The sequence below is a fragment of the Sus scrofa genome, chromosome 1 (genome assembly GCF_054392235.1).
Source record: "Sus scrofa isolate SSC_HxYL_T2T_F1_AM1 chromosome 1, Sscrofa_HxYL_maternal_Yorkshire_Landrace_v2.0, whole genome shotgun sequence".
NCBI classification, from domain to species: Eukaryota; Metazoa; Chordata; class Mammalia; order Artiodactyla; family Suidae; genus Sus; species Sus scrofa.
This window is the reverse complement of record NC_139383.1, coordinates 41,791,728-41,818,756: the sequence shown is the minus strand read 5'-3', so window position 1 is coordinate 41,818,756 and position 27,029 is coordinate 41,791,728. Positions and strand designations below refer to the sequence as shown.

General features: G+C 33.1%; 1 protein-coding gene and 1 long non-coding RNA gene across 18 annotated transcripts in view; one reads left to right on the top strand and one right to left on the bottom strand.

Moving 5' to 3' along the window:
- The window catches only part of LOC106506546 (uncharacterized), a 1,093,182-nt gene that overhangs the window by 543,685 nt on the left and 522,468 nt on the right, over positions 1–27,029 (top strand). The gene's annotated exons all lie outside the window — the stretch shown is intronic.
- The window catches only part of LOC106507559 (uncharacterized), a 295,098-nt gene continuing 291,989 nt past the window's right edge, over positions 23,921–27,029 (bottom strand). For 14 of the 15 annotated variants that reach the window (XR_014839943.1, XR_002343114.2, XR_014839948.1 and 11 more), the window contains 2 exons: positions 25,687–25,783; positions 23,921–24,692 (listed from right to left, as the gene is read on the bottom strand). Coding sequence is in view for 2 of the 15 variants with exons in the window: in XM_085016328.1 (XP_084872454.1) it covers positions 25,689–25,783 (95 nt within the window). In the remaining 13 variants the exon portion in view is untranslated. Of the gene's footprint in view, positions 24,693–25,686; positions 25,978–27,029 lie in introns of all 15 variants that reach the window. The other variant, XR_014839950.1, reaches the window with a different exon arrangement.

Genomic DNA, 27,029 nt, shown 5'->3' with positions numbered 1-27,029 from the left:
TCAACAAAATTTTAGCCAACTGAATCCAACATATAAAAAATATCATACACCATGACCAGGTAGGATTCATCCCAGGTTCACAAGGATGGTTCAACATATGCAAATCAATCAACGTCATACACCACATTAACAAAAGAAAATTCAAAAACCACATGATCATCTCAATAGATGCGGAAAAAGCATTTGACAAAGTCCAACATCCATTCATGATAAAAACTCTTACCAAAGTGGATATAGAGGGAACACTCTTTAACATAATCAAAGCCATTTATGACAAACCCACAGCAAATATAATACTCATTGGAGAAAAGCTGAAAGCCTTCCCACTAAAATCTGGAACAAGACAAGGATGCCCATTCTCTCCACTGTTATTCAACATAGTACTGGAAGTCCTAGTCACAGCAATCAGACAAACAAAAGAAATAAAAGGCACCCAAATAGGAAAAGAAGTAAAGCTGTCACTGTATGCAGATGACATGATACTACATATAGAAACCTCCTTTATTTTAGAAATCTTTTTTGTCTGATATGAGTCTTGCTACTCCTGCTTTTCTATAGTTTCTATTTGCATGTCATATTTTATTCCATCACCTCACTTTAAGTATATATGTGTCCTTAGATCTGAAGTAGGTCTCCTGTAGACAGCATTTATGTGTCTTGCTTTTGAATTCATTCAGATAGTATTTTTCTTTTAGTTGGAGCATTTAATCCATTTACATTCATTGTAATTATGGATATTATGTATTTATTGTCATTTACTTAATTTTAGATTGCTCTTTTGGGTCTTTTCTTCCCTTCCTCTTTTTGTTGTCTTTTCTTGTGATTTGCTGACCATGTTTACTATTATATTTGGCTTGTTTTGCTTTTTTATGTGTGGGATCATCATTACAGTTATTTGCCTAGTGGTTCTTCTTATATTTTGATGTATACATCTATATGAATGCAGAATTGTTTGTCTTGCTGATCTCCTTAATTTCAAACGTATTTTCAATGTTCTGCATTTGTCCTCTCCTCTTCTTATGCTTGGTACTTTAGATATCATATTTGTCAGTGGGTAATTTCCTACTTTTAAATTATCTTTGCATTTACCAGGGAGCTTCTTCATTTTTAATATTCTTGTTTCTAATTGTGGCTTTTTTTCTGCCTATAGAAGTCCCTTTAGTAGTTGATGTAGAGCTTGTTTGGAGGTGCTGAATTCTCTTAGCTTTTGCTTGTCTGTGAAGCTTTTGATCTCTCCATCAAATCTCAGTGAGAGCTTTGCTGGGTAGAGTATTCTTGGTTCTAGGTTCCTCCTCTTCATTGCTTCAAATATATTTTGCCCTCCCTTCCGGCTTATAGAATTTCTGCTGAGAGATCAGCTGTTATCCTTATTGTAATTCCATTATATATGATTTGTTGCTTCTCCCTTGTGGCTCAATATTTTTTCTTTGAACTTAATTTTTGTCAGTTTGATTAGTTTGTGTCTTGCTCTATTTCTTTCGGGGCTTATTTTGTATGGAATCTCTGTGCTTCTTCTACTTGAGTGAGTGTTTCCTCTCCAATATTTGGTAAATTTTTGGTTATAATCTTTTCAAATATTTTCTCTGGCCCTTTTTCCCTCTCCTTCTGGAACCCCTATGATGTGAAGGTTAGTATGTTTAATATTGTCCCAGATGTCTCTTAGACTTTCCTCAGGTTTTGTTGTTGTTGTTGTTGTTGTTTCTTTATTCTTTCGTGTAGCAGTGATGTCCACCACTCTGTATTCCATCTCACTCATTCATTCCTTTGCCTGCATTAACCTGATATTGGTTCCTTCTAGATTACTTTTCATTTCAGCTATTCATTTTGCTCTTCAAATCCCCTAGCTCTTTTTTAAACTCTTTCTTTTTTTTAAGTTCTCAATCTATATCCATTCTTTTTCCAAGATCTTGGATCATTTTTACTATCATCACTCTGAATTTTTTTTCAGGTAAATTGCCTATCTCCTCATCATTTAGTGGTCTTTGTGTGTTTTTGTCTTATCCCTTTGTCTGAAAGCTGTTTCTTTGATGTCTCACAGTGTCCAACTTTCAGTTTATTGTCCCCTTGACAGTTGGTATGTAGATGTTGAAGCAGGTGCCCAGTCCTGGAGTTCTCAGGGGTGGTAGTGGTTCACATGTGCTTCTTTGCCCTATAGGCTCTAGAGACTTTTCTGTAAATAAAGGAGCAGGTTCCACTGTTCTGCTGGCAGTCTCTTTGCTTAGCCACTCTAGGGATCTGTTTGTAAAACCTCAGGAATGGGGTCTTCTCCCTAATTGTTGCTCACAGTTTCCCTCTGTAGCTGCAGGATGTGTGTTTCTGTTGGTCCCTACCCCTGCCTTGCTATTGATAGGAGTGCTCTCTGTAGCCCTGCAGATTGGAATGTGGGGTAGTGTGCCTCCCCAGGCTCCCTTGGTGTGGAAAGAGTGCCACTGATGTGATCTTTCACAGGACCACTGGCAGGGGTCCTGAATCTTGTGCTTTTTGTTGGTTGGGCAGCCCAAAGTTCCATCAGAGAGTAGGCACTGGCAGACCTCTCATGGGAATGGGCTTATGTGTTCTGTTCCATGTTCATGATTCTCCACCAACGACATATTACCTCAATTTCTTTTTCTTGCCTTATTCAAGTGGATAGAACTTCCTTTACTCTGTTGAAAAATAATGGTGAGAGCAGATATCCCTCTTTTGTTCTGGATCTTAATTAAATTCAGTGTAATTAAGTACGATGCTAGCCATAGATTTTTATAGATAGTCTTTATCAAATTGAGATAATTTTACTCCATTCCTATTTCTTCAATTTTCTTTGTTCCTAACTTGATAAGTGAATGAAAGTTAGGTTTTTGCTAAATGATTTTTTTTCTGCAGCAATTGATATGTTTTAATAATTTTTTAACAATGTGCTTATATGGTGGGTTAAATGTATTAATTTTTCGAATGTTGAGACTCCTTTGCCTACCTAGAATAAATTTCACTTTGTCATGATGCATAATATTTTTATACATTGTTAAATTTTGTATTGATACTGTATTATTGAGAAATTTTGTGTTTAAACTCATGAGAGATATATCTGTAGTGTTTTGTTTTGCTGTATTATATTTTGAATGACCTTTATATCAGATTTATAGTCATAAACTAAATTGCAGGGTCTTCCTAACTCTTCTATTCATGGGTGAAACTTCTATTTATTATTCTTTAAATGTTTGATAGAATTTTCCAGTAAAACTATCTCTGTCTTGAGATATGTATTTCTGAAACTTTTTAATTACAAATTCAATTTCATCCATAGTTACAGAGCTCTTCATATGATCTCTTTCATCTTGGATGCACCTTGATACTCCTGGTATTAAAGTATGTTTTTTCTTTAACTGTAAGTTCAAATTTATGAGTAGAAATTTTTTCATAGTATTACCTCATTATCTTTCTAATACTTGTAGACTTCAGTGATATCCTCTATTTTATTACAGATAATGCTGATTTGTGTCTTCTTTTATTTTTATCATTTTGCTAGAGATTGATCAATTTTATTGATTTTTGTGAAGATAACTTAGTTTCATTATCATCATTTTTATATTTTTTTAATTTTGTTGATCTGTTGTTCATGATTTTCATGTACATTTTTCTAGTTTCTTTAGGATCATAGGGTATTAATTTGAATGTCCTCTCATTTTGAGGGCGTAATTTGTAACATTTAGTACAATATAGTTACCGCTCAATGCTGCCTTATCTGTATTCCACACATTTTGATATATTGTATTTTTATTTTCATTTACTTTTATTTATATTTTGATTTATTTGATTCTTCTTTATTGCTCTGTGGTTTATTTAGAAGTATCTTTTTTGATTGGCATATGTTTAGAGATTGCTTTAATAACCTTTCTGGTATTGATTTCTAGTTTGACTTTTTATAATCATAGGACACATTATAATTTAAATTATTTCAAATTTGTTAATTTAATTTTATTTTTTTGTGGCTCATGATATAATCTATCTTGGCAGATGTTCCATGGGTACTTGGAAAAATATATATTCTGTTGTTGTGTAAGGTGTTCTATATATGTTCATTTAATCCTTTGGTCAATTATATTATTTAGTTTTTCTATATTATTGATTTTTTTTTAATCTGTAGTTCTATCAGTTGCTGAGAAGCAGCTTCTGAAGTCCATAACAGTTGTGGGTTTGTTAATATTTCCTTTCAATTCAATCTATTTTTGCTTCATGTATTTGAGATTCACTGTTTGACGTTTGGGATCCATATGTCTCCTGATTTTTTTCGTCATTATGAAAAACCTAATGTCTAGTAATTTTTTTTGCTCTGACATCTTTTTTTATTAGATTCTAATATAGCCATATCTCCTTTTTTAAATTTTAGCATACAATCCATTTTCCCATATTTTTACTTTCAACCTGTTATAAATGTTAATTTATTGGCAAAATACCTTCACAGCCACAACTAGCCTAGTGTTAGACCAAACAACTGGTCACCAGTGCTCAGCTAACCATATCAATACAGTTATACCACATTTTATATATCTGCTTATCAGTTAATGGGTGTTTGTGTTATTTCTACTTTTTGACTTGTGAATAATGCTACTATGAACATTTATAGACATTTTTAAACATTGAAATATTTTTTCATTTCTCTTGGGAAGAAATACCTGAGTGGAATTGGTGGGTCATATGGTAATTCTCTGTTTAATAGTTTGTGAAACCACCAATTTTCCAAAGTGCTGTATTACTTTACATTCTCACCTGTGATGTGTGAGGGTGCCAATTTATTTATATCTTCAGCAACATTAGTTACTATTTTTTTTAAATTATAGCTATGCTAGGTTTATCATAAATGAGTCACTTGATATAATTACACTATACTCTGGAACCAAGAGATGTTAGGAGAAAAGGGGGAGGTGGAGCCATCCACATTGTGCATAACTAGCAATGTTGCAAGGGTTAAGAAGATTTTGTAGAGACTTGCCAAATGTAGTGGTTCTAAACCTAGCTCTACTAACATCTCCAATTTATGTAATGTTGGGCAAGTTATTTAACCTGTCTAAATTTCTTTTCTAAAAATCATATTAGTAACTAACTCAAATGTGTGCTATATAATAATTTATACCAAAATAAACAAGAACTTTTGCAGTACTGTAGAACTGTGTATGATCTCATCCCAAGACAGTAATAACTTACGGAAAAATTAATTATTCACATTAGATTCTTTATGTCATAGACTCCAAGAATATGTTTTCAGTACTTCTGTATGCTTATTATGTATCAAATTAGTATATGAAGCTTTATATGGCACTATTTTAAATTATGGAAGGTGTTTTATAACCAAATGTGGAAGCAGATTGATGCAATTGAAGTAGCACTGGATCAGAAGACCAGTGTGATTTACCGAGTTGAAATCACTTAAAGTCTTGAACTTTAATTTCTTTATCTGTAAAATATGAAGATTTGACTCGATAACCTCTGGGGTTCTTTAAATCTCCTCAATTATGGTTGTGAATACAGTTTCCATATTTAAAATGTCTTAATTAAATCACTCCTTCCTCCTGTTTTAATGACATAGTCATGTAAAGCATATCTGTTCTTTTGTTATTCTAAATGCTGTCAGAATGCACATCAGGAATCCAGGAGACAGATAGGAGCTGTCATTTACTAATGAATTGATTTATTGATGAGGAATTATATATTCAAGCAAGAATTGAACTTTGTCTTACTTCATTGATATATTTATAGCTGAATGTGCTTAATATTCTCAATCAGGCAAAATATCCCCTCAGGATAGATAGACTCAGTAAAATTGTTTAACGATGTTCTGGACCTCAATCCACAGATGTATATCAGAATTTTAATGGAAAATTTGCTATTCTTCTATATTCAATTCTTATAAATAGGTGAGAAAAGCTTAATGCACCTGTGACCATTTAGAAAAGCAGTTAAATAGCAATCACAGAAAAGAAAATCAAGTTAAATGATTAGTCCATTAATCAAGCTCATTTGTCACTACATTTGTCAATGAAGTCATGATGGCACCTGGAAATCAAGATTAAGTCAGACTGCAAAACTAAATATGTTCTTGTTTTGAGTTTAATTTCTTTCATCTTCAAGCCTTCAAATGGCCATTTAAATATTCTCCATTATGTTTTTTTTTTTCTTTTTCTAGGGCTGCACCCGCAGCATGTGGAGGTTCCCAGGCTAGGGGTCCAATTGGAGCTGTAGCTGCAGGCCACAGCCACAGCCACAGCCACAGCAATGCCAGATCCGAGCTGCGTCTGCAACCTACACCACAGCTCACAGCAACGCCGGATCCTTAACCCACTGAGCGAGGCCAGGGATCGAACCTGCAACTTCATGGTTCCTAGTCAGATTCGTTAACCACTGAGCCACGACGGGAACTCCATAAATATTCTCCATTATGTTTTAACTCCAACTATCACTGGGAAAAGAAACTTAGAACACTTTATCTGTAGGATCATTATTTATGCAAATATGTAACAAAAGTTCTCTCAGTAAATAATTATTGCTAATCCTGGCTTATACAAATTCAAAATTATTTGCAAAAATCAATAATTTGCAAGTTCCGAAGGTATCTTTGCTGTATCTATATTTTGTCTAGGTGCCATCTTCTCCCACAAAGAAATTTCTTGTTCAGACTTAATCATTCCTCGACAACTCAAAAGCCATATTTTTGTAAATTTTTAAACCACTCCCTTTCACTATTGTTGGCATAGGTCTGTTTGCTCCCAGAGTTTTCTGGTAATGAAACATATATGTCTCTCTATTTTACTCTTGGGTAGTTTACCTAAATGTTTAAAATGTTAATGCTATAAACATATGATTATTTTTAAGCTCAGATTTTGGAAATTATGTTTCCTTATTGTATTTTTGATGCCTGACACTCAAATTAGTAGCAACTTAGTAACTGATACAAATCCGAGTGGATGCTTATAAAAGGACAACTCTGCTCAGTAAGTAGTAGTTGACAATTGTAAGAGTGAGATTTCTAGAAATACACAAACACTTTTAAATCGATGAAAATTTTCTGTGAGAACATAAATTGAATCAGTGTGTATCACTGCTTATGTACTTGTTTGAATAGGGCAGCCCATGTCTTTAAAGGGAACAAATAAAAGGAGCTATAGCACTTTCTTAACTCTAGTTTGATTTCTGAGGGTTCAGTCCCAATTTTGTCATTTTTCTAGATTATCTGCTTTTATTCTGAATGTTTATTATTAGTTTTGAGCAAATGCAGAGAAGCTTGAATCAGGGAAACATCTAATTGCTGCTTACATAACCTCTGCCTTAGAACTAAAATTCTTTAAAGTATTTTCTCCTTTCTTACCATTTTTCTTTGCCGTCCAAACTTGAACCAGTTATGCAGGAACTGATCCATATAGTATTTAAAACATTGTTCTTATTACAAATATAAATACATCTTCAGACAACATTAAAAATTATGAACAAACAAAATTTTAAATATTTCCTGAAATAAAATTCTCAAAGGCAACATCAGTTAATAGTTCTGTATGCATTAATTTTTTTCTCTTCTAGTAATGATGTAAAGTATATAAAATGTATATATTTCATATTATGTGCTGTACATAATACAGTATGTATTATGTTCACAGAAGAAACTTTTGTAAAAATTGCAAATTATTTGTCTCCATATCTTACCTTTATATTCTTATTGGAGATAATTTTTATATCCTTATATATGTGAATATATCTCTATTTTTACATTCCTTATATGGTACCATAATTGTTTGAAAAGGTATTTATAAGTCTAAATATATTTTGCACTCATTGGGGTCAAGTTATACCATCTAAAAATAATAATGATAATGATGACAATGATAGTGAGAAGAAAGAGGAGGAAGACGCTTCTATGTGAATTAGTCCACCAACTGCTGAAAATTAGAATTCATGTCTTCAATGCTTGCTTTTTTTAAAATTTCTTTATATATATATTTTTTCTAATGCACAGCATGGTGGCCCAGTTACACATACATGGATACATTCTTTTCTCTCACATTACGTCTTCCATCATAATTGACTAGACATGTTTCCCAGTGCTACACAGCAGGATCCCATTGCTAATCCATCCCAAAGGCAACATTCTGCATCTATTTACCACAAGCTCCCAGTCCCTCCCAGTACCTCCCCTTCCCCCTTGGCAACCACAAGTCTATTCTCCAAGTCCATGATTTTCTTTTCTGTGGAAAGGTTCCTTTGTGCCAAATATTAAATTCCAGGTATTAAAGATATTTGTCTTTCTCTTTCCGACTTACTTCACTCAGCATGAGAATCTCTAGTTCCATCCATGTTGCTGCAAAGAGTTTGAAGCTGCTGTTTAAATGGGATTACAACTAGCTGACTTGCAGAATTAGTTTCAGCTATATTGTCCTTTTTACTCATGTCTCCTACACTCTCTCCACTTTATGGAATTGCTTATATCTGAAAATTTCTTTTCTCCCTTCATTTGTATAACAAAGTCCCACTCATCCTGCAACTTGAAACTCAACAATAGGGAAGCTTTCTCTTATCCTAGAAAAGGCTAAATTCCCCTTTTGTTCTTTTAGAATATTTTCCCTTCTTCGTAGCACTTACCATAGTTCTTCTTTACATTCATGTGTTTGTCCAGGGGCAAAGTTTCATTCATGCATGGCCTGTCTCTGCTCTTTGTCTGATCACCAGACCCTATCACTATTCCAGAATATACTCAGGAAATATGTATAAAATAATTGAATGAAATAAAGAGTGAATGATAAATTGAAATATAGGATGTGCAATTTAAAAATATGTTTACTATGTGCAATTTAAAAATATGTTTACTATGTGCAATTTAAAAATATGTTTACTATGTGCAATTTAAAAATATGTTTACTATTAATTTCTAAATAATCCATTTTTTTCTGTATATTTTTCATGATACTTGGATGGGGGAGAATGTGTTGAGGTCTTATTTGCCCATTAATTTGTTCTTTATAATTAATCCTATTTTTCTAATATTAAAGGTTTAAGTGATCATTTCTGTCATTCAGTCCTCCTAGAAGATCTATTACCATATATAGGTCATTGCATTCAGTACACTTTGTTTCTACTTGATTTCTCGGTGTACTGAAATCAGTCCCCTGGATTCTTCTACTTTCTGTGTCCTGCTCTGCCCCAGTAACTCATATACCCTATTTGAAGTTTTATTTTTGTCCCTGACTTTAAGTGAACTAACTACTTAAGTGAGTATTGGATTAGGTTGAAGTATCTCACCATATGTTCTATGTGAATCAGAGTAAATCTTTCTGTGCATATATATTTATGTTTGATAGTTGCTCTACAACTACAACTTTGGGTCGTTGAACCTCTCATCTTCACTCTTCAGTTCTATAAGAAGGCATGGCGAGAAAAATATAATTGAATAGTGTATCCAAGTTGACAACGCTGCTTCACAAGTTGGGAATGAGGTACATGTAGGGCCATTTTCATATCCTTGTGTTTTGACAAGTTCTCCAACTTGCTGTCACATGACAAGTGTTCAATGGGTGTTTGAGAAATGCATACACTCAGCTTATATCACAGCACACCTTTGAATAGGGAAATTGTCAACTCACAATTTATTTTTTCCTATTTGATTTTAATTTCAGTAGCTCTTGGAGTTATTTCTCAAAGTTTGTAAAATGATGCCATATCTATTTGCTAGCTTTAACATTGATGAGGCTTATATATTTCTATTTGTGGTACCTTTTATTCATTTCACTGAATGTCTTGGGAAGAGTTTACACCTACATCTGCACTGGAATCTACTTTTGAAACTTTCATAATTAAAAAAAGGACCATTGATAATAATATATTATGTCTATAACTCAAATCTTCAAATAAGTAATTTTCAAATTAATATATGAAAATTAATACAGGAAAGAGACCATTTGAATACCTTATTCTAACACATTATGTTAGCTTTTGACATTTGAATAACTTTTTGTGGGGGAGTGCGTAGATACTCACTACTGTACATGCTGGCTTTTTACTAGCAAATAATCCAAGATGATATCAAGGAAAGCATCAAACTTTTAACAACTAATGAATGTAAATTATGATAGGAGTAAATTTTGAACAACGCTGAAAAGTAAATACATTTGACCCTTTAACAACACAGGGATTAAGGGTGCTGACCTCTGGACAGTTCAAAATCCACATGTGACTTACAGTTGGCCCTCTATGTATGTGGTTCTTCTAAATCCACAGTTTCACATCTGTGGATTCAGCCAAACAGGATCATGTAGTACTGTAGTATTTACTGTTGAAGAAAAATCGCATATCAGTTTGAACCCATGCAGTTCAAACCTGTGTTGTTCAAGGGTAAACTGAAGTTGTGAAGATGAATGTAACTTTCCAAATGTTTCTCATGTATTATACTTATCCTCTATAAAACTAAGCAAATTTTATTCTTCTCCATAGAGACATACTTAATGACTATAGAGAGCTGGGTTTCTGTAGTAATGCTGTAAAAAAAAATATTTAAAAACCGTCAATATTGGGTATAATTAGCACTTGGCTATAATTATCCTAAACCTGTTACTTGCTAATGCACATTTTCTTCAAATAAATTCTGACAGTTTTGCAGTCATATAAAGTCCATATGAATACCATGAGGTATTTCCACATGATAGGCATATTATATTAATTAAAAATGTACACATAAATGTTTTTGTTATTTTTTTCCTTTTCAAAAAGCACCAATTTGCCTGTTTCAGGTGCTTGTCTTGCAGTTAGCAGCAGCAAGCACTCATGTGCCTGTTCATTTGAAGTGAAAACTAAGGCCACTCTATTGAGTTTTATAGCTACTACCATCCTTAGGACAATAATGCCTTCAAAAAGCTCTCTACCTACCAACATCACTCTCTTCTCTGGATCACTACCCAATTCATTATAGAAAATGTTTAGATGAAGAATAGCATCTTGATTATGAGCATCAATAAATAAATAAACAGAAAGGAATGATGAAAGAGAACAAATATACATGTTTTTTCCAAGTAAATACATAAAGAGTTGTTAAAATCATATTTAGGACTCTCTATTGAATTTTCCTTGAAATAAAGTTATAACTTCTCAACCCTGAATTATCACAGGAGTAATAAGAAAGACAACCAGAATGTCTGCCTTCTTCCTCTGACATTCTACTATTCCTAACCTTGAGAAATATGCTCAAAAATAGCATGGCAGTCGATCATGAGAGGAAAACGAATGGAAAATGGTATATATGGATTACAACTAGCAGAATTACTTTTAAACAATAGGATAAAAAATAAAATCATTATAATAAATATTGACTTAAAAATTAGTGAGGCTTAGTTTAGGGAAAACTATACCCTCCTATAAGTCAAGATTATAAATGTCATTGTGAAATTTTGGGTTTTATAGCATTGCCAGAAGAACTAATCATTTTAAAAGTTGACCAATTTTTTCAGCATTTGGCAAAGTGTCTATTTCTAAATATGATGATTTAAAATATTTATAAAATCCTAGCGATTTTGATACTGAATCAGTTTATGTTTTATTCTTATAAAAATATTTTTCTTTTACATGAGAAAGACATAGTTGCCAAGAGCCATTTCCTCATTAAAGTATACTTTGTGGTTTGTGATGCATCATGTAGCAAAGCTGAAAATAAAACATCCTTGTTCTCCTCACAGATAAATCTTAAGACAGCAGAAGATATATGCTATTGCCGTAAGAAACTGGTATATACTTGCTGACCCTCTTAGATTATTTCTACATTTTAGTATTTTGTGTATGTGTGTAAAATGTGAAAAGCATAATTACATACCAAAGGCTATCTGTACTTAATATTTCTTACAATTTTTGGCTTAAAGTAATACAAGCAACTTATTTTGTCACTCTCTCTGTTTTAGCCAGAAGCAAAGTACTGTGTGGCATCTGATGACCAGTTGGTGTTGTTTGTGATTGCTATACATGAAAGGTAGCAGATGGATATGACTCATGTGGAATTATATATACATCTACCACTCAGGAGCCCTCCAAAACCTATGAGACTATGTTGTACAAATTGCTCTTTAGGAAATAACTATCTTTGTTGAACCTGTCTATTCTTTATCAAGATAAGACACATTTTTGTTTAAACATGGAAAGCTAAGTATTGAAGTTTTAACTAAAATTTGAAAACAAGTTCTTTTATAGCAAATTATACATGATTAGAAATATTTCATAGTTTAAATTATCTTCACTTATTACCCACATTTATCCTATGCAGATATTTTAAACAATTGTAGTGCCCTCTTTCGGATTTGGCATGCCTACTGGTAACTAACTACTGGTAACTAGCAGATAAATCTTCTTTGAGAAAATGCTTATCAGTATCCTTGCTGTTGACCTTTGCTTACCCACATACTGAAATCAGAAGCAGGTCTTTATATGAGGTCAAATATTCTCCTCGAAATTCCAAAACTGTGTTGCATAACAGTGGTGAAAGTGGACATCTTTGTCTTGTTCCTGATCTTGTGGAAAGGCTTTTAGATTTTCACCATTGTAAATGATGTTAACTGTGTGTTTGTCATATATGTCCTTTATTATATTGAGGTAAGTTCTCTCTATGCCTACTTTCTGGAGTTGTTTTTGTTTTTAATGAGAAATGAGTGCTGAATTTTGTCAAAAGCTTTTTCTGCATCTATTGAAATGACCATACGGTTTTTATTCTTCAGTTTGTTAATGTGGTGTATCACATTTAGTTGATTCGTGGAATTGAAGAATCCTTGCATCCCTGGGATAAATCCCACTTGATCGTGGCATATGAGCCTTTTAATGTAATGTTGGATTTAGTTTGCTAATAGTGTATTGAGTATATTTGCATCTGTGTCCATCAATTATATTGGCCTGTAATTTTCTTTTTTGTGGTATCTTTATCTGGTTTTGGTATTAGGTTGATGGTGGATTCATAGAATGAGTTTGGGAGTATTCCTTCCTATGCAAATTTTGGAAGCGTTTCAGTAGAGTGTGTGTTAACTTTTCTCTGAATGTTTGATGAAATTCACCTAAGAAGCTATATGGTACTGGAATTTTGTTTTTTGGAAGTTTTTTCCTTTTTTTTTTTTCTTTTTAGGTTTGCATCTGTGGCATAAGGAAGTTCCCAGACTAGGGGTTGAATCAGAACTATAATTACAGGCCTACCCCACAGCCACAGCAATGCAGGATTCAAGTCGAGTCTGCCTCCTACACCACAGCTCATGGCAACTCCAGATCCTTCACCCACTGAGCAAGGCCAGGGATTGAACCCAAGTCCTCATGGATAATAGTCGGGTTTGTTATCACTGAGCCACAATGTGAGCTCCTGTTTTTTGGAAGTTTTTAAATAAGTTTCAATTTCCGTACTCGTGATTGGTCTGTTCATATTTTCTACATCTTCCAGTTTAAGTCTTGGAAAGTTCTGCCTTTATAAGAATTTGTCCATTTCTTTTAGGCTGTCCATTTTATCGGTATAGAGTTATATGTAGAAGTCTTTTATGATCCTTTCTACTTCTGTGGTATTAGTTATAACTTCACCTTTTTCATTTCCAATTTTATTCACTTGAGCCCAGTCCATTATTTCTTGATGAGTCTGGCTAAAAGTTTATCAATTTTGTTAATCTTTTCAAAGAAACAGATTTTAGTTTCATTGATCTTTTCTATTGTTTTCATCACTGTCTCATTTATTTCTGCTCTGATCTTTATAATATCCCACCAACTTTTAAAAGGCTAAATTTGTCTCTGTAAAAACTTTCTTTTAAGTCTCTTCAGTATTTGTATATAGCATTTTAATTGTATGAATCAAAATATATCACCCATATATAGTCTATTTATCATGACAAATTAGGCTTGCTTTTCTTTACACTAATAATAACGTAACTGTAATTAAGATTCACAGAAGTAAAAAATTACTGGACTTTTTTTATTGGACTAAATCCATTTTAATTATTCAAGCATTAAAGAAAAAATTGTGGTGGAATCACTGTAATGCAATTTTAAATGAATTGTATGTAAAATAAATTATTAGAGAAGGCAGCTGGACACTTTTTAAACTGTATTATTGATTTTTACATATGGCCATCTCTATTAGGCTATGGATGTGGTAGCACTAACTTCAAGTTAGAATGGCCTCTGAAGTTAAGAACTATAAAATTACCTTGGAAGTGAAATAAAAATCTAGTTATAAAGATACTAGTAGATTAAACTTTTATAGGACATGCTTATAATTTTAAAGTTCTTAAATTCTGTGATGCTGTAGTCTATGTGATTTTTCATATCGGCTTTTTATACAGAGACATGATATTTTTTAAAATAATTTAAAAGATTGTGATTTTTTTTAAGGGAAAAAAATGAAATTCCTTTCCAATTTGTAAATGATTTATTTTGGATCAAATTATCAGTTGCTTCATTTTGTACCAGTATTATGTACTGAAAGCTTATTATGTAGTTTGAGTAGAGAAATAATTGGGTGGTATGTTTTATCATGTTGAAATAAATTTTAGGAGATATTGTAATGTTTAGGATAAGTCTTCACTTTTTCTACTGAAGTACACATGCTTAAAATAGCATATTTAGGAGTTTTTAAATCACATCTATATTATTTTAATAGCCATTTATTCTTTCTGTTTTGCCTACTGCATTTATTGTTAAAGTTTTCTTCACCTATTACAGATTATTTCTAAATCAAAATAAAGATAATATTTATTCTAAAATAACTTTTCAATACACTGTGATGTACAATATTCAGTTACAGTAGACATTTGATCAAAACTAAATTTGCCTATCATGCTCTTTTTGAGCATCAATAAAAAATTTTGAAACCCCTTTTGATGCCAAAGACATCAATAAGCTTGAATCTCTTATATTCTAAAGTGACTTGCACTCTTGTTGCCAAGTGTTGCTTAAAGGGAAAGTGCTTTCTGCTAACTTTTGAGACAATATAAAATCATTTGGCAGCAATTAAACTTAATTTTTTAAACCGTATTATTTTATTATTGTAGTATATTGTCTTTAAGATTAAATTTACTGTATTCTTACATTTTTAATCTATTCTGCACATCGTACACCAAAAATGCCTGAAGTCAATATGCTAATTAAAGGTAAACTAAGCCTAATTAAAGGTAAAGTTACATACAACAGACTCATTTTTCAGTAATACCAAGCATACTAACAGATTTTTTTAAATCCATTATTATATAGACTTAAGTTGAAACTATGTAATATAAAATAAGTAAAATAAAAGAGATAAAAATCTCAGGCTGTGTTTATAGTTCACTAGTTATCAAAACAAATTCACTCATTTATCAGATTGATGCATTATCTATTCATTACCTCATGCTGGGCTGAGTTCTGCTGATAGGGAGAGTAGCAATGTGTAAAGAAGCATCGCAAAACTTATCATGCTTAGCCTAATTGTACCATGGACATATCCAATACATATGTAAAGTGTTCAATACAAACATTAGCATGAATTTAAAAGATAGCAAATAATCTTACATCTGTAGTAGAGATATGTCTAATTCAGTTGTATTTTATAGCTGTGTTGACAAATAAGAGGGAAATTAAGAAAAAAAGTATATTTACTTATCATTTATTAGGCATTCTTTAATTTTGTACAGGCAGAGAATACAATTCCTGTGTTTTCCTTCTATGCTATTCATTGTTACCCTATACCCCACACTCATCATTCAGTTTATTTCCTGCATCCTCTTTCTCCTGCTCCAGAAGACCTATATATATCTACACTGGAAAAAAAAATTAAGAAAAAAAAAAGAAATACTCTTAGCAATGGACTCCCACTTAGTAAGAGTTGAATGAGGGCTCCCAGAGAACTCAGGACATATGAGCCTGCTACAGCCACCTGCCACAATCAAAGGTAATAGAGAAGCAAATAAAATAATTTCTAAATAGATGAGAAAACAAGGGCAAGCTACTTATTTAAAACTTCTTTCCACACTCAGTCACTGGTGTGCAATTGTGGGCTAGTGAGGAGATAATTTTTTTTTTAAAATCAGTGCTCACAATAGAGAATTAAAATCATATTCTGCTCATTAATATTGACAATGACAACAAGCTTTTTCTGGAGAGTTATAATCAAGAATTGGATCCCCAAGGGAAGATAAAATATTTGAAGGGACATGAATAAAGACATACTTTTAGAAAGGAAATGATAAGCATTGATAAAAAAAATAGAAAATTAAACCTGTAGAGAGTGTGGATGAAAAGAATGTCAACAACGAAAATCAAAGTAGAAAAACTAGGAGGAATTCAAGTGTTGTAGAGCCCTTATTTAAGAAGCAGCATACATAAAAGCACAAAATTCATTCTTTTCCCTCTGTGTGATGAATATTGCTTTATTTTTAAAGCTTCTTGCTGCCAGAACCAAAAAAATTAGCACCATATACAACCTATATGACTAGAAATGACTTAATAATGTCAAAAGAGTTTTTCTATTATATTAGGTCATAATTCTGATTTTCTTCTCTTGAATATTTACCAAGTGGGTGCATTTACATAAGAAAATATACTATAGTTCTAATCTCTCAACTGCATAATATTTGGAGTTCTCCTTGCTAAAGACACTGCAACATTTGAATTTAAAGAAAAATCTAAAAAATAAGAAGCTAATCATCTCTAATCATCTAAAGATACTTGACTAGACTATTAGAAGAGTCACCCAGTTCCCAATTTTATGTAAACATACATAGCGATGAAGAAAAGCTATAGCTAGACTCCTTCAGAAAATGTACTGGAGCTCAGCCAATAGAAAAATCAGATGTTTGTGTAAATCAAATTTAGTCTTTTAGGTTTACCAAAAGCATATTCTCAAAAATTTCCTTTCTTATTTTGCTAGTCCTGCACGTTTTATTATAATATTTAGTGATACTTATTAGTGTCAAAAAGAAGCTACTGTTAAATAATTTCTTTTTAATTTCCAAATTTTATCTAGTCATCCAACCAGTCTCTAAACAATAGGTACTAAGACCTTTTTCCTAGACAGACAGTAGAAATGAAAATGCCCCTGACTCATACATTATAGCCTTTATATTTAGCTAGTTAATTACCATGAAAATGGACTTAAACCAATTTAAGCACAGTAGCTTATCTTGGATTGGGAAGAAAAGACTAAGGAAGATCTAGAAGGAAATGTGCTAAATATTTACATGAAAACCAGTTTTTAAAAAAAATTTAAAAAAAGTTAATAGTCAAATACAATTCTAAGGTAGAGTTGTTTGATTGGGTTTTATAAGTTGAGGTAGAAGTCCACGATAATTCCAAACTTAATCATGCCCTTTTAATTTTCTTTGTGGAAATTCCAAACTGCACAACAAACAATGCAGAATTATATTATCAACTGCTACTTCAATTTATTTTAAATGTATTGACTGAAATTAGTATGATTTTATGGTATTACAGTTGTGAATATCTTGATTGAGTTAATATGTTTATACTCAGGTTTATCTTTTTCCATTCTACTAATAATTTATCTCATAAATAGTGTATTTTGACCTAATAGAGGAAACAGTTAGCTATTCAGCTAGGGTAATTTTTTTTCTATCTTCCATTATTGGAAACATTTGGAATATATAAGTCTATCACAAGTAGCCTTAGCAATGCCCCATCAAAGCTGGCCTAATCACTACTGAATGACAGAGGAATATGATCAATGGGTTGTTTTTGTCCTTTTTCTTTTTAGATTTCTTAGGAAAGCTAAATACACATACCTAAAGAAGCAAAATTTTTTCCTAAGTTAAATGGCATCCAGTAAGAAGGCCATGTATCACAAGACTCAATTTCATTTTTTGGTTTATTTGTTACCACATGATGCATATGGCTTCTATGCCACCTAGAAAACAGTTATCTTCAAACAATGGGGACGAGTCATGTGGAAGCAACCAAATGGTATAAGTAAAAATCCCTTTATGTTGGCCTTCCAATTATTCAAAGGTATTACTTTGAATCCACATAATTGACAACCATGGGCCTAAAAATGTATTTAAGGAGGGAAGAGAATATGAGCTCTCTCCTGCCGCCTTTAAATTTCCAAAGAGCAGTGATTTATTTTTACTCTACCACAAGAGTTCTTCTTATATGCTCTATGCCAAAGCAAAGAGAGAGAATAAAGCAAAATGGGATACTTTATTTTAATTATAAAAATTGTCAGGTGCTTATTGTCTCTCTATATAAAGGTATGTTTTGATTTCATTCTGAAAGTTTAAAATGAGAGGAAACTATCTTTTGTAAGTGGAAAACATCAAATCACCTACATTATGCGAAACTCCCTGTATAAACCTTTAAAAAAATGATTTTGGACCATTGCAATTTTTCTTTCAAGTTATGACAACTAAGGAGGGCCATCCAAATACAATTTTTGGAGAACAACTAGAAAAAATTGAACATCACACAGTTTTCCATTCTCAACATAATCATGAATATTCATGATAAGATATTCATTTTAACTGTCTGGCACTAGGGTAAGGATTTCTAAATTAGCATTCCTGATGGAGTACAGTACATTACTGGAAGTTGAAATGAATGCTGGACTTCTTTAACCTTTATAAAATCTGTTTTTGAATCTTTGCCTATTTCTTTTGCATCTCATCATAGCAGCCAAAACTATAAAGTCAATGAAAAGTCTGAGAAAATTAAGTCAGCAAATACAAAGAATCACTAGAATGATTGCCAGGAAGAGTAATGAGAATTTTCCAAAACTACTGAACTGTATTCTTAGGATACCAAATAGAGAAAAGCAATCATAACATATAATTGTCTTCATGTAAAATGACTTGAAATACAACTTTTTTTTCTTCAAATGGTATGAAGAATTTTAAAAATCTGACTGGTAGGTAAATTATAGAAGACTTTTGAAAATATAAAGAACGAGGGAAATAAATGATCAAAAAGAAAGAAAGAAACAATTTGGTTTACTTTTTAAATGAGGTAGTTCAATTAACTTCTATTCAACCAATAATAATTGAGTACAAATTAAAACAACATACTATAACTAATGAGGACAAATAACAGGAAATAGTTATTGAGTACTTTCTGAAAAAAAATTAGTCCTGGAAAATGAAAGGCTTCTCTTAAAGTTCTTCTTAAAGTTCTATATATAAAGTTCTTCGTAAAGTTCTATATATTAGAGTTTGCTGAGGTGGTTCTTAATCTATTTTTAAAGTTAATAGAAACTACTCAGCACTTTTTCTTTGTCTTAAAATTGGTATCTTTTAAGTAACAAAGAAAAACGAAGTGTAATAATATAAACATGGAGAATACGTTTGAAAACTTAAATCATTGTTTTTTCTTTCAAGATTCTTATTTTTTGCTTATCTTTAAGAAGTATATATACATAGTCTCTTTTGTATATCTGAGAGAATAAATGTCAGAGAATGATGAGAAATTTGAGCAACACTATTTAAAAGCAGGATAGGTAATGTCAAACATGATTAAGCAAATGAATTTGGCAGGAAATTATATTTCTAGGAAAACAGCAACAGAGAATCCTGAAGACATAAAAGATATGTCAGTGAAATTTAAGGTAGGTTAAACACTATAACATATTTTTTTTTCATAGAAAATAGACCATAGACTAACCTAAAGTGGGAAAATTCTTTAAACCTACCAGGCTTGTCATTTGTCCTTCTATTTGAAGAAAAATAGAACTATCAGAAAAGTCAATATGGTAATATAACAAAAATAAGTTAATATAATATCTGAAGTCAAAACTTTACAGGGCAGCCCAAATCCTGTAAAGGTGAGGTGTAAAGTCCAGGCCTTACCATCTTGAAGCAGGACAACTCTAGTGGGCAATATCTACTCCAGGTGTCTTCACCAAATAGGTAGAGAATTTTTAGATCTTTTACTCAATACTCCCCATTTCTTTCATACACATCAATCCTTAAAAAACTCTATATTGGTAGTTCCTGCTGTGGCACAAGGGGCTAAGTATTCAGTGTCATCTCTGCAGCAGCATAGGTTCCATCCCTGGCCCTGCACAGTGGGTTAAAGAATCCAGTGTTGCTGCATCTGTGGCATATGTCACATATGTCGCAGCCTCAGCTGGGATTTGACCCCTGGCCAGGGATCTTCCATATACCATGGGTGTGGAAAAAAAAAAAAAGACCCATAACCCACTGCACCATAGGAGAACACCTCATGTGAAAGATTTTAATAAATAAAATGACTAAAATTTATTTTGTAAGGTATAAAATATCTTTATATAATATTTCTAATTGTTTTTTATTTATCATTGAATGCATCGATTTTTCTGCACCAATTATCTGCAAAGTTCCTATGTAAGCGAGTATAGGGAGCAATGTTCCCAACTAGCTGTTTTCAAACCTCAGACATTCTCTTACCTATTGCTAAGTTAGTATTTTTTATATTTCATTTAGCTTTGTCAGTGGGATTCTTTATGTAAGCATGTTCCCTTTACTTCTCTGCACTAAATAGGTTTACTTCAAATGTTGCAAACACAAGTTTTGGATTTGGCACTTCAAATTGTGCACCTAAAGATAACTTCAGGCAATGTATTTTTTTTTTTATTCTAGGACCTACTGCTATTATCTAATCATACAAGATAAGGGACTTATATCAATAATACATTAAGAATTCTTAGAACTCAATAGTAGACAAATAATCCATTTAAAACAAGGTCAAAGACTCTGTACAGGCAATTCTCCAAAAAAGAAGTTCAAATCAGAAATAAACATTTGAAAGGAAATTCACCATAATTATGGAAATAAAACTCAAAATCACTTCACTCACTAAAATATTATAATGAAAAACAGGATCACCATAATAAAAAAATGACTAATAAAAAGTAGAATATAATGAGATAAAGATACGTAGAAATTGGAACTCTCATACATTGCCAATCAGAATATATAATGGCATAAATACTTGAGAAAATAATTTGGTATTTCCTCAAAATGTTAATATAGAGTTGTCATTTTACTCAGCAATTCCACTCTTAATGAGTTTCAAAGCAAATTAAACATATGTACACACACACACACTCACAAAGTGCTTCTGTATGAATGTGTATATCAACATTGTTCACAATAGTCAAAAAGCAGAAACAACACAAATGTCCTTCACCTGATAAAAAGTAGTATATCTATGCAATGTATTTGGAAATAAAATAAAGTACTGATATATAACTTAGGTGAACCTCAGAAACATTCTAGATTAAGCCAATCTTTTCATGATCACATTTTTTTTCTCTTTAGGTCCTGCGACATATAGAGGTTCCCAGGCTAGGGGTCGAATTGGAGCTATAGCTGCTGGCCCATGCCACAGCCACAGCAACACCAGATCCAAGCCACTTCTGTGACCTACACCACAGCTCATGGCAATGCCGGATCCTTAACCTACTGAGTGAGGCCAGGGAATGAACCAGAATCCTCATGGACACTAGTTGGATTTCTTTCCGATGAGCCACAACAGGAACTCCCTCATGATGACATTTATATAAAACTTCTAAGATAGGCAGATCTCTATAAATAGAAAGTAGATCAGTGATTGCCTAGAGCTTGAGGGTAGGGTGTGGGAATTGAGAGTTACTGCCAATGGGTACAAGGCTCTCTTTGAAGTGATAAGACTCATTCTAAATTTAGATTATGCTAACGAATTTACAGTTCTGTATACATACTAAAAACCATTGACCATATACTTTAAAAGGTAAACTTTTGTCTGTAAATTGGATAGCATATCACTATGAAAATTATTAGGATATGCTAAGTACTAGCCATTATACAAAAAAACTAAGGAGCACTGCCTTTATTACAGCCATCTTGCAAGATTACTTGTCCTCAAGTAATAGCTGATTAAAAACAAAAAATCAAACAGAAGTGTTGTGAGTCCTTTGAGGCCACGAAGCTCTAGCATAATAGAGAAAGAGATTGGAAGGCAAGTCTCCCTGACTCCAAATCAGTTTGCATTATAAGACATCACCTCATCAAGATAATAATGTTCTTTGAGCTAATGCATGTGGCTCAAAAGGCTTTCTGTACCACAGATCCCCCAGGTACATGTAATGTATTATTTTTAATCATTCTCATTGAGGCAACAAAATATTTTCTTAAGTCATCTTAAAGTTTCTTTATGTACCTAGCACAAATCACATTTCCTTTAGTCAGTGACAGTTATATGGTTACATAAAGGCTTTATACACATGTGTACACACACACACCACTATACCACATAGAACCATATAATGAATATATAAAGGCATAAGTACATGACAAGGAAGAGGCAAATCACCTCACTTACCTATAATTTTATATTTTACAGAGTACACAGCTTACCTCATAGTAGGTAAATTATTAACATTTGCATGCTCTATTTGAAAATATCAGATAAACAAAAGTCATTATCAGAGGAGCTTAAAAAAACAAGGTGTGCAGTAAGTGGCAAACTATCTCCTTTCTTGGAAATAGAGAGAAGCCTATTTCTTTAAGACTTGATGATCTAAAAGTCAGGCACAATCTTTCCATGCCATAAATTTCTTCTAGCTGTCATACAGAAGCAGGCTCTTGTCAGGAAGTATTTCCTTAAGTGGTGCTTAGATGCTAATTAACTTCATCCAAACTCTGAAATATCTTTCAAACACATTTTCATAAGTATTTCTGGCATAAGTGAATAGATTCCCATTTTACCAACATATATTGATACTCTATTAACTAAATCTTAGGATCTATTATGCAGCTGTTTTAATAACAGTGAACTTAAGTGAACTTCATATTGATGAACTCATTAAATCTACTTACTTTGTTCAACATGAAGGGTAATTTTAAAAACTGATCATTTTAGATTCATAAGCCAAAAAGTGTGATGTACTCTGTTTAAACAACTAATTACTTTACCTCGAAGCCCTTCAGTGTTGGAGATTTTATATATTTTTGTTTTGTACAAATGTTAAAAAGAGAGATGTTGCAGGCATAGATAGGTCAACAGAATCCTAACAGTTTATTTCTTAAAGATTCAATCTCCTTTTCATGGAGAAGAAATTTGCTTTTTTTTTTTTTTTAGAGATGATTTTATTTATTTATTTATTTATTTTTTGTCTTTTTGCTATTTCTTGGGCCGCTCCCTCGGCATATGGAGGTTCCCAGGCTAGGGGTCCTATCGGAGCTATAGCCACCGGCCTACGCCACAGCCACAGCAACGTGGGATCCAAGCCGCGTCTGCAACCTACACCACAGCTCACGGCAACGCCGGATCGTTAACCCACTGAGCAAGAGCAGGGACCGAACCCGCAACCTCATGGTTCCTAGTCGGATTCGTTAACCACTGCGCCACGACGGGAACTCCCTAGAGATGATTTTAGAAAAATGCAGTTTAATGTATCATGATAAGATTTCTCAGGGACAAATAATGGGGAAAAATAAAAGTTGTGGATGGGTGTCCAATGGAATAGCCTTGCTTGCACAACTGTAAGAAATCAGCCCAGCTTTCTCCAACTGGAGATGGATGGAGCTTTGTAATCTGTAGGGAAACATTTAGAGCAGCAAGAGATGATTCTATCACCTTTTAACCTCCCCTCGTGATGACACTCCCAGTCTCCTCCTCCAGGATTGAAGAGGAGTAGAAAAGCAACATCTCAAATACAGCAGCTTCAAAGAAAAGAGTCATCCAGAGTCTGGATGACCTAGAACAGCAGGGCATATGGGTGATAGAACAGGAGCGGTGGTGTTACCATGATAGTGGTAAACACTATGCAAAAACAAAAGCAAAAGGAGTCAGGAGCCAAGCAGCAAGGTGTTTACAGAGGTTATATGTTGTCAGAGGCCTAAGAAATGGTTTTAGCCTCACAACAAAGTACAGTGCTTTGTGGATTTATAAATCCAAATGCGCACAGAGGCCAGGAAAGTAACATAAATGAACAAAGCAATTCACACTTAAGAAAAAATAAGTTGACAGAAATATAATTAATATGCCCTTAAATGATGAAATAGTTCAAAGATACAGACAACACTAGAATCAATACCTTTTCAAACACCAGCTAGCTTTATCAAATATTGCCATATTTGATTGTTACTTTCTTCTTTTAAATAAAACTTTGCAGATGAAGTTATATGTTCCTTTATTTCCTTCTTCATTTTGTCTTCTTAAGGGAAAAGACAATCATGTATTTGATATTTATTATTTCATTCTTGTTTTATACAGTAGGTTAGTTTTTTGAGTAATAAACAATAATAAATGGTATGCATCATCTCACAGCCTACTTTGATTGATTGTATTAATTTTTTTGACATATAGACATTGATACGTATGAGATGCTTATTTATTTTCAAGAGTACATATGTACTAATTTTATCATATAAATAAGCCATCATTTAATCAGTTTTCTCTTTTTTTGGACAGATAATATTTACCTCTTTTCTTCACCAAAAATTTCTTCAATAAACATGCTCATATATGAGTCCTTGCAGAAATGTACAAAAAGTTTTTTTAAAACATATGAAATGATTGAGGCATAGTACATATGTATCTTCAGTCTTACTAGTTTTCTCCAAATATCATTCAAAATTGTTGATATATACAGTTGCACTCCTTTCCCACTGAGGTGGAACCCACAGATGTGGAGGGTCATTTGGTTTACATATGCCATTTTACATAAGGGAGTTGAGCATCCTCAGATTTGGGTACGGTGGCTGGGGAGGTGCTCCCAGTACCAACCTCTGCAATACCAAAGGACAGCTGTAAGTCAAAAATTTAAAACATGCCAAATACCCAGCAGAATGTCATCAGAAACTTAGGAAACCCCCTTGAGCTCCATGCTGATTGCATTCCCATATTTTCCCAGAAGTGATTATTATTCTGATTTTTGCAATAATAATTTCTTAGTCTTTTATTATTTTACTTTATATTCTGCAAGTATCATACAATAAAAGTGATGCTTTTCTCTTGTCACACAGTTCGGCTTGGTATTGGTGTCAGTTGATTGCCTTTCCTCATTAAAGTTGTGATTTTCTTGCATTAAAGCAATTTTTCATCCTTAATATTCTGTCTTTTATGTCAAGAGGCTCTGTGTCAACATCACCTCTTTTATTTTAGTGAGAAGTCCCGTGGTTAGGTTTAGCATGAGGTCCTTGACTTCTATTGTGGATTGTGGTTCCAAATACAGTTTAATTTTCAGACATTTGAAGTATTATTTTGGCCTGCTCATTTATTTATATGATGCTATTGTTGCTTGCACTCGTTTCTGCTGGCATTGCCTGAGGGGACAGGAGAGGCTTTCCAGGAGTCACAGAGTGGCTCCCAGTGGGGGAGTGGACTCAGACCCTGAGTAATGAAGAAACTGCTAGTGCCTTTACTACCTGCTTGCCTTGGTGTCTCCCACTAGGGGAGGAGTCTCAGCCTGTGGAGACAAAAAGGCTTCCCTGACTGGGTGTTCTTTGTAGAGATATCCTCCTATGAGGACCCCAAATCTCCCTAGAAAGGGTAGTCTCTGTCCTGCGAAAGGTAAAGGTGTGCTAAAGTATCATGAAAGGGACCTTACTGGGTTTTGCTGTTGGTTTGCTTATTTGAGCACTTACACTTGATGTATAGTTTTAAGTGTGATTGGCTTCTAGTTATGCTAAGGATGTCATGGGGGGGTTGTATTATTTTAATAGTGCTGGCAGTTTTAGACTGTTTTTGGAGGATATATAAAGAGACTTAATAGACAGTTACCATTATCCTTGGCCACAAGTGCCCTCAACAACTTGGCAGACCATCCTCTCTGCCACTCTCCCCACCTCCAAGAATAATTTTGCATGGTCTGATTTGTCTGAAAAAAAAAAAAAATAGAAGTTATACAAATTGACGCATTTCTGTAGTCACTTATTTCCCAAAAGGTATGTCATCCAATTCAGTAACATTTGTAGTAGCAGTTCACATTTTATGGAGGATGCTGCTTTTACTCTTAGTCTTCTATTTTTACAAAATTTTCTTAGACCACATTGTTTCGGATCCTCGAATACCCTGGAAATTGATGAAGAAAATATTTTATATGAAATATATTAAAAGTGACAATGTTATTTGTAATGACAATATTGAAAATAATTTCTTGAAGGCTTGGAATTTGTGTAATACACTTGTATCCAGGTGCTCTATGTTATTCATAAAAGAAGTTTGAACAAAATAGTGAATATTTTATTAGCGATCATGAAACATTATACAGAGTGATGGCTATGGAATGATTTTATACCTATTAGCAAAGTAAAATTACTGGAATAACATAATTTTTTAAATTGGTGAGTACTGTGTAACTATCTTTCTTTCCAATTCCCATCCTGTTCTTTTCTGGAATTTTGGGGTTTTTTTATGGCCACAACTGTGGCATACAGAAGTTGCCAGACCAGGGATTTAATCTGAGCCACAGCTGTGACCTATGCTGTGGGGTTGGATCCTTTAATCCATTGCACCAGGCTGGGGATTGAACCTGCATATCCACAGCTGGTGCAGTCAGATTCTTAACCCACTGTTCCATGGTGGGAACTAACTTTTCTGGAATTTTTAACACAGCATCCAGAGCAGTAACTATGCAGACATTGCTTGAGTATTGACAGTAGCAGAAACAAAGAGGCATCAGCAAAATTGCTGCTCTATTTTTACCTTCAGAGAAATACCTCAAAATATTATCTTTATATTATCATATATACATTTGGGCTACATTAGGGAATACATCTGATGTTAAGTTTTGAATGGCCTTTGCTTTGGTTTCCCATCATTATAAAAATCAATACAAATATGTCTTACTACTTCAAGTAGAAGATCACACTTACCTTGAGAAATTAGATTTAGTTACAGAGATGTTCTGTCTACAATTGTAGGTCTGATTTTTGGGTTGTGAACTAATCTGAGTATTGAGAATTCCTGGCATTTCCAGGGGGCAAGTATATTCAGTATGCAAATCATGTAAGTTGCACGGTGTAGATAGATGGAAGATAAAGCTTGATCATAATTTTGATATTATGAAATCTTTACATTCTGCTCTAGAGCTATGGATGTAAAAGGAGATTAAATGGCATATA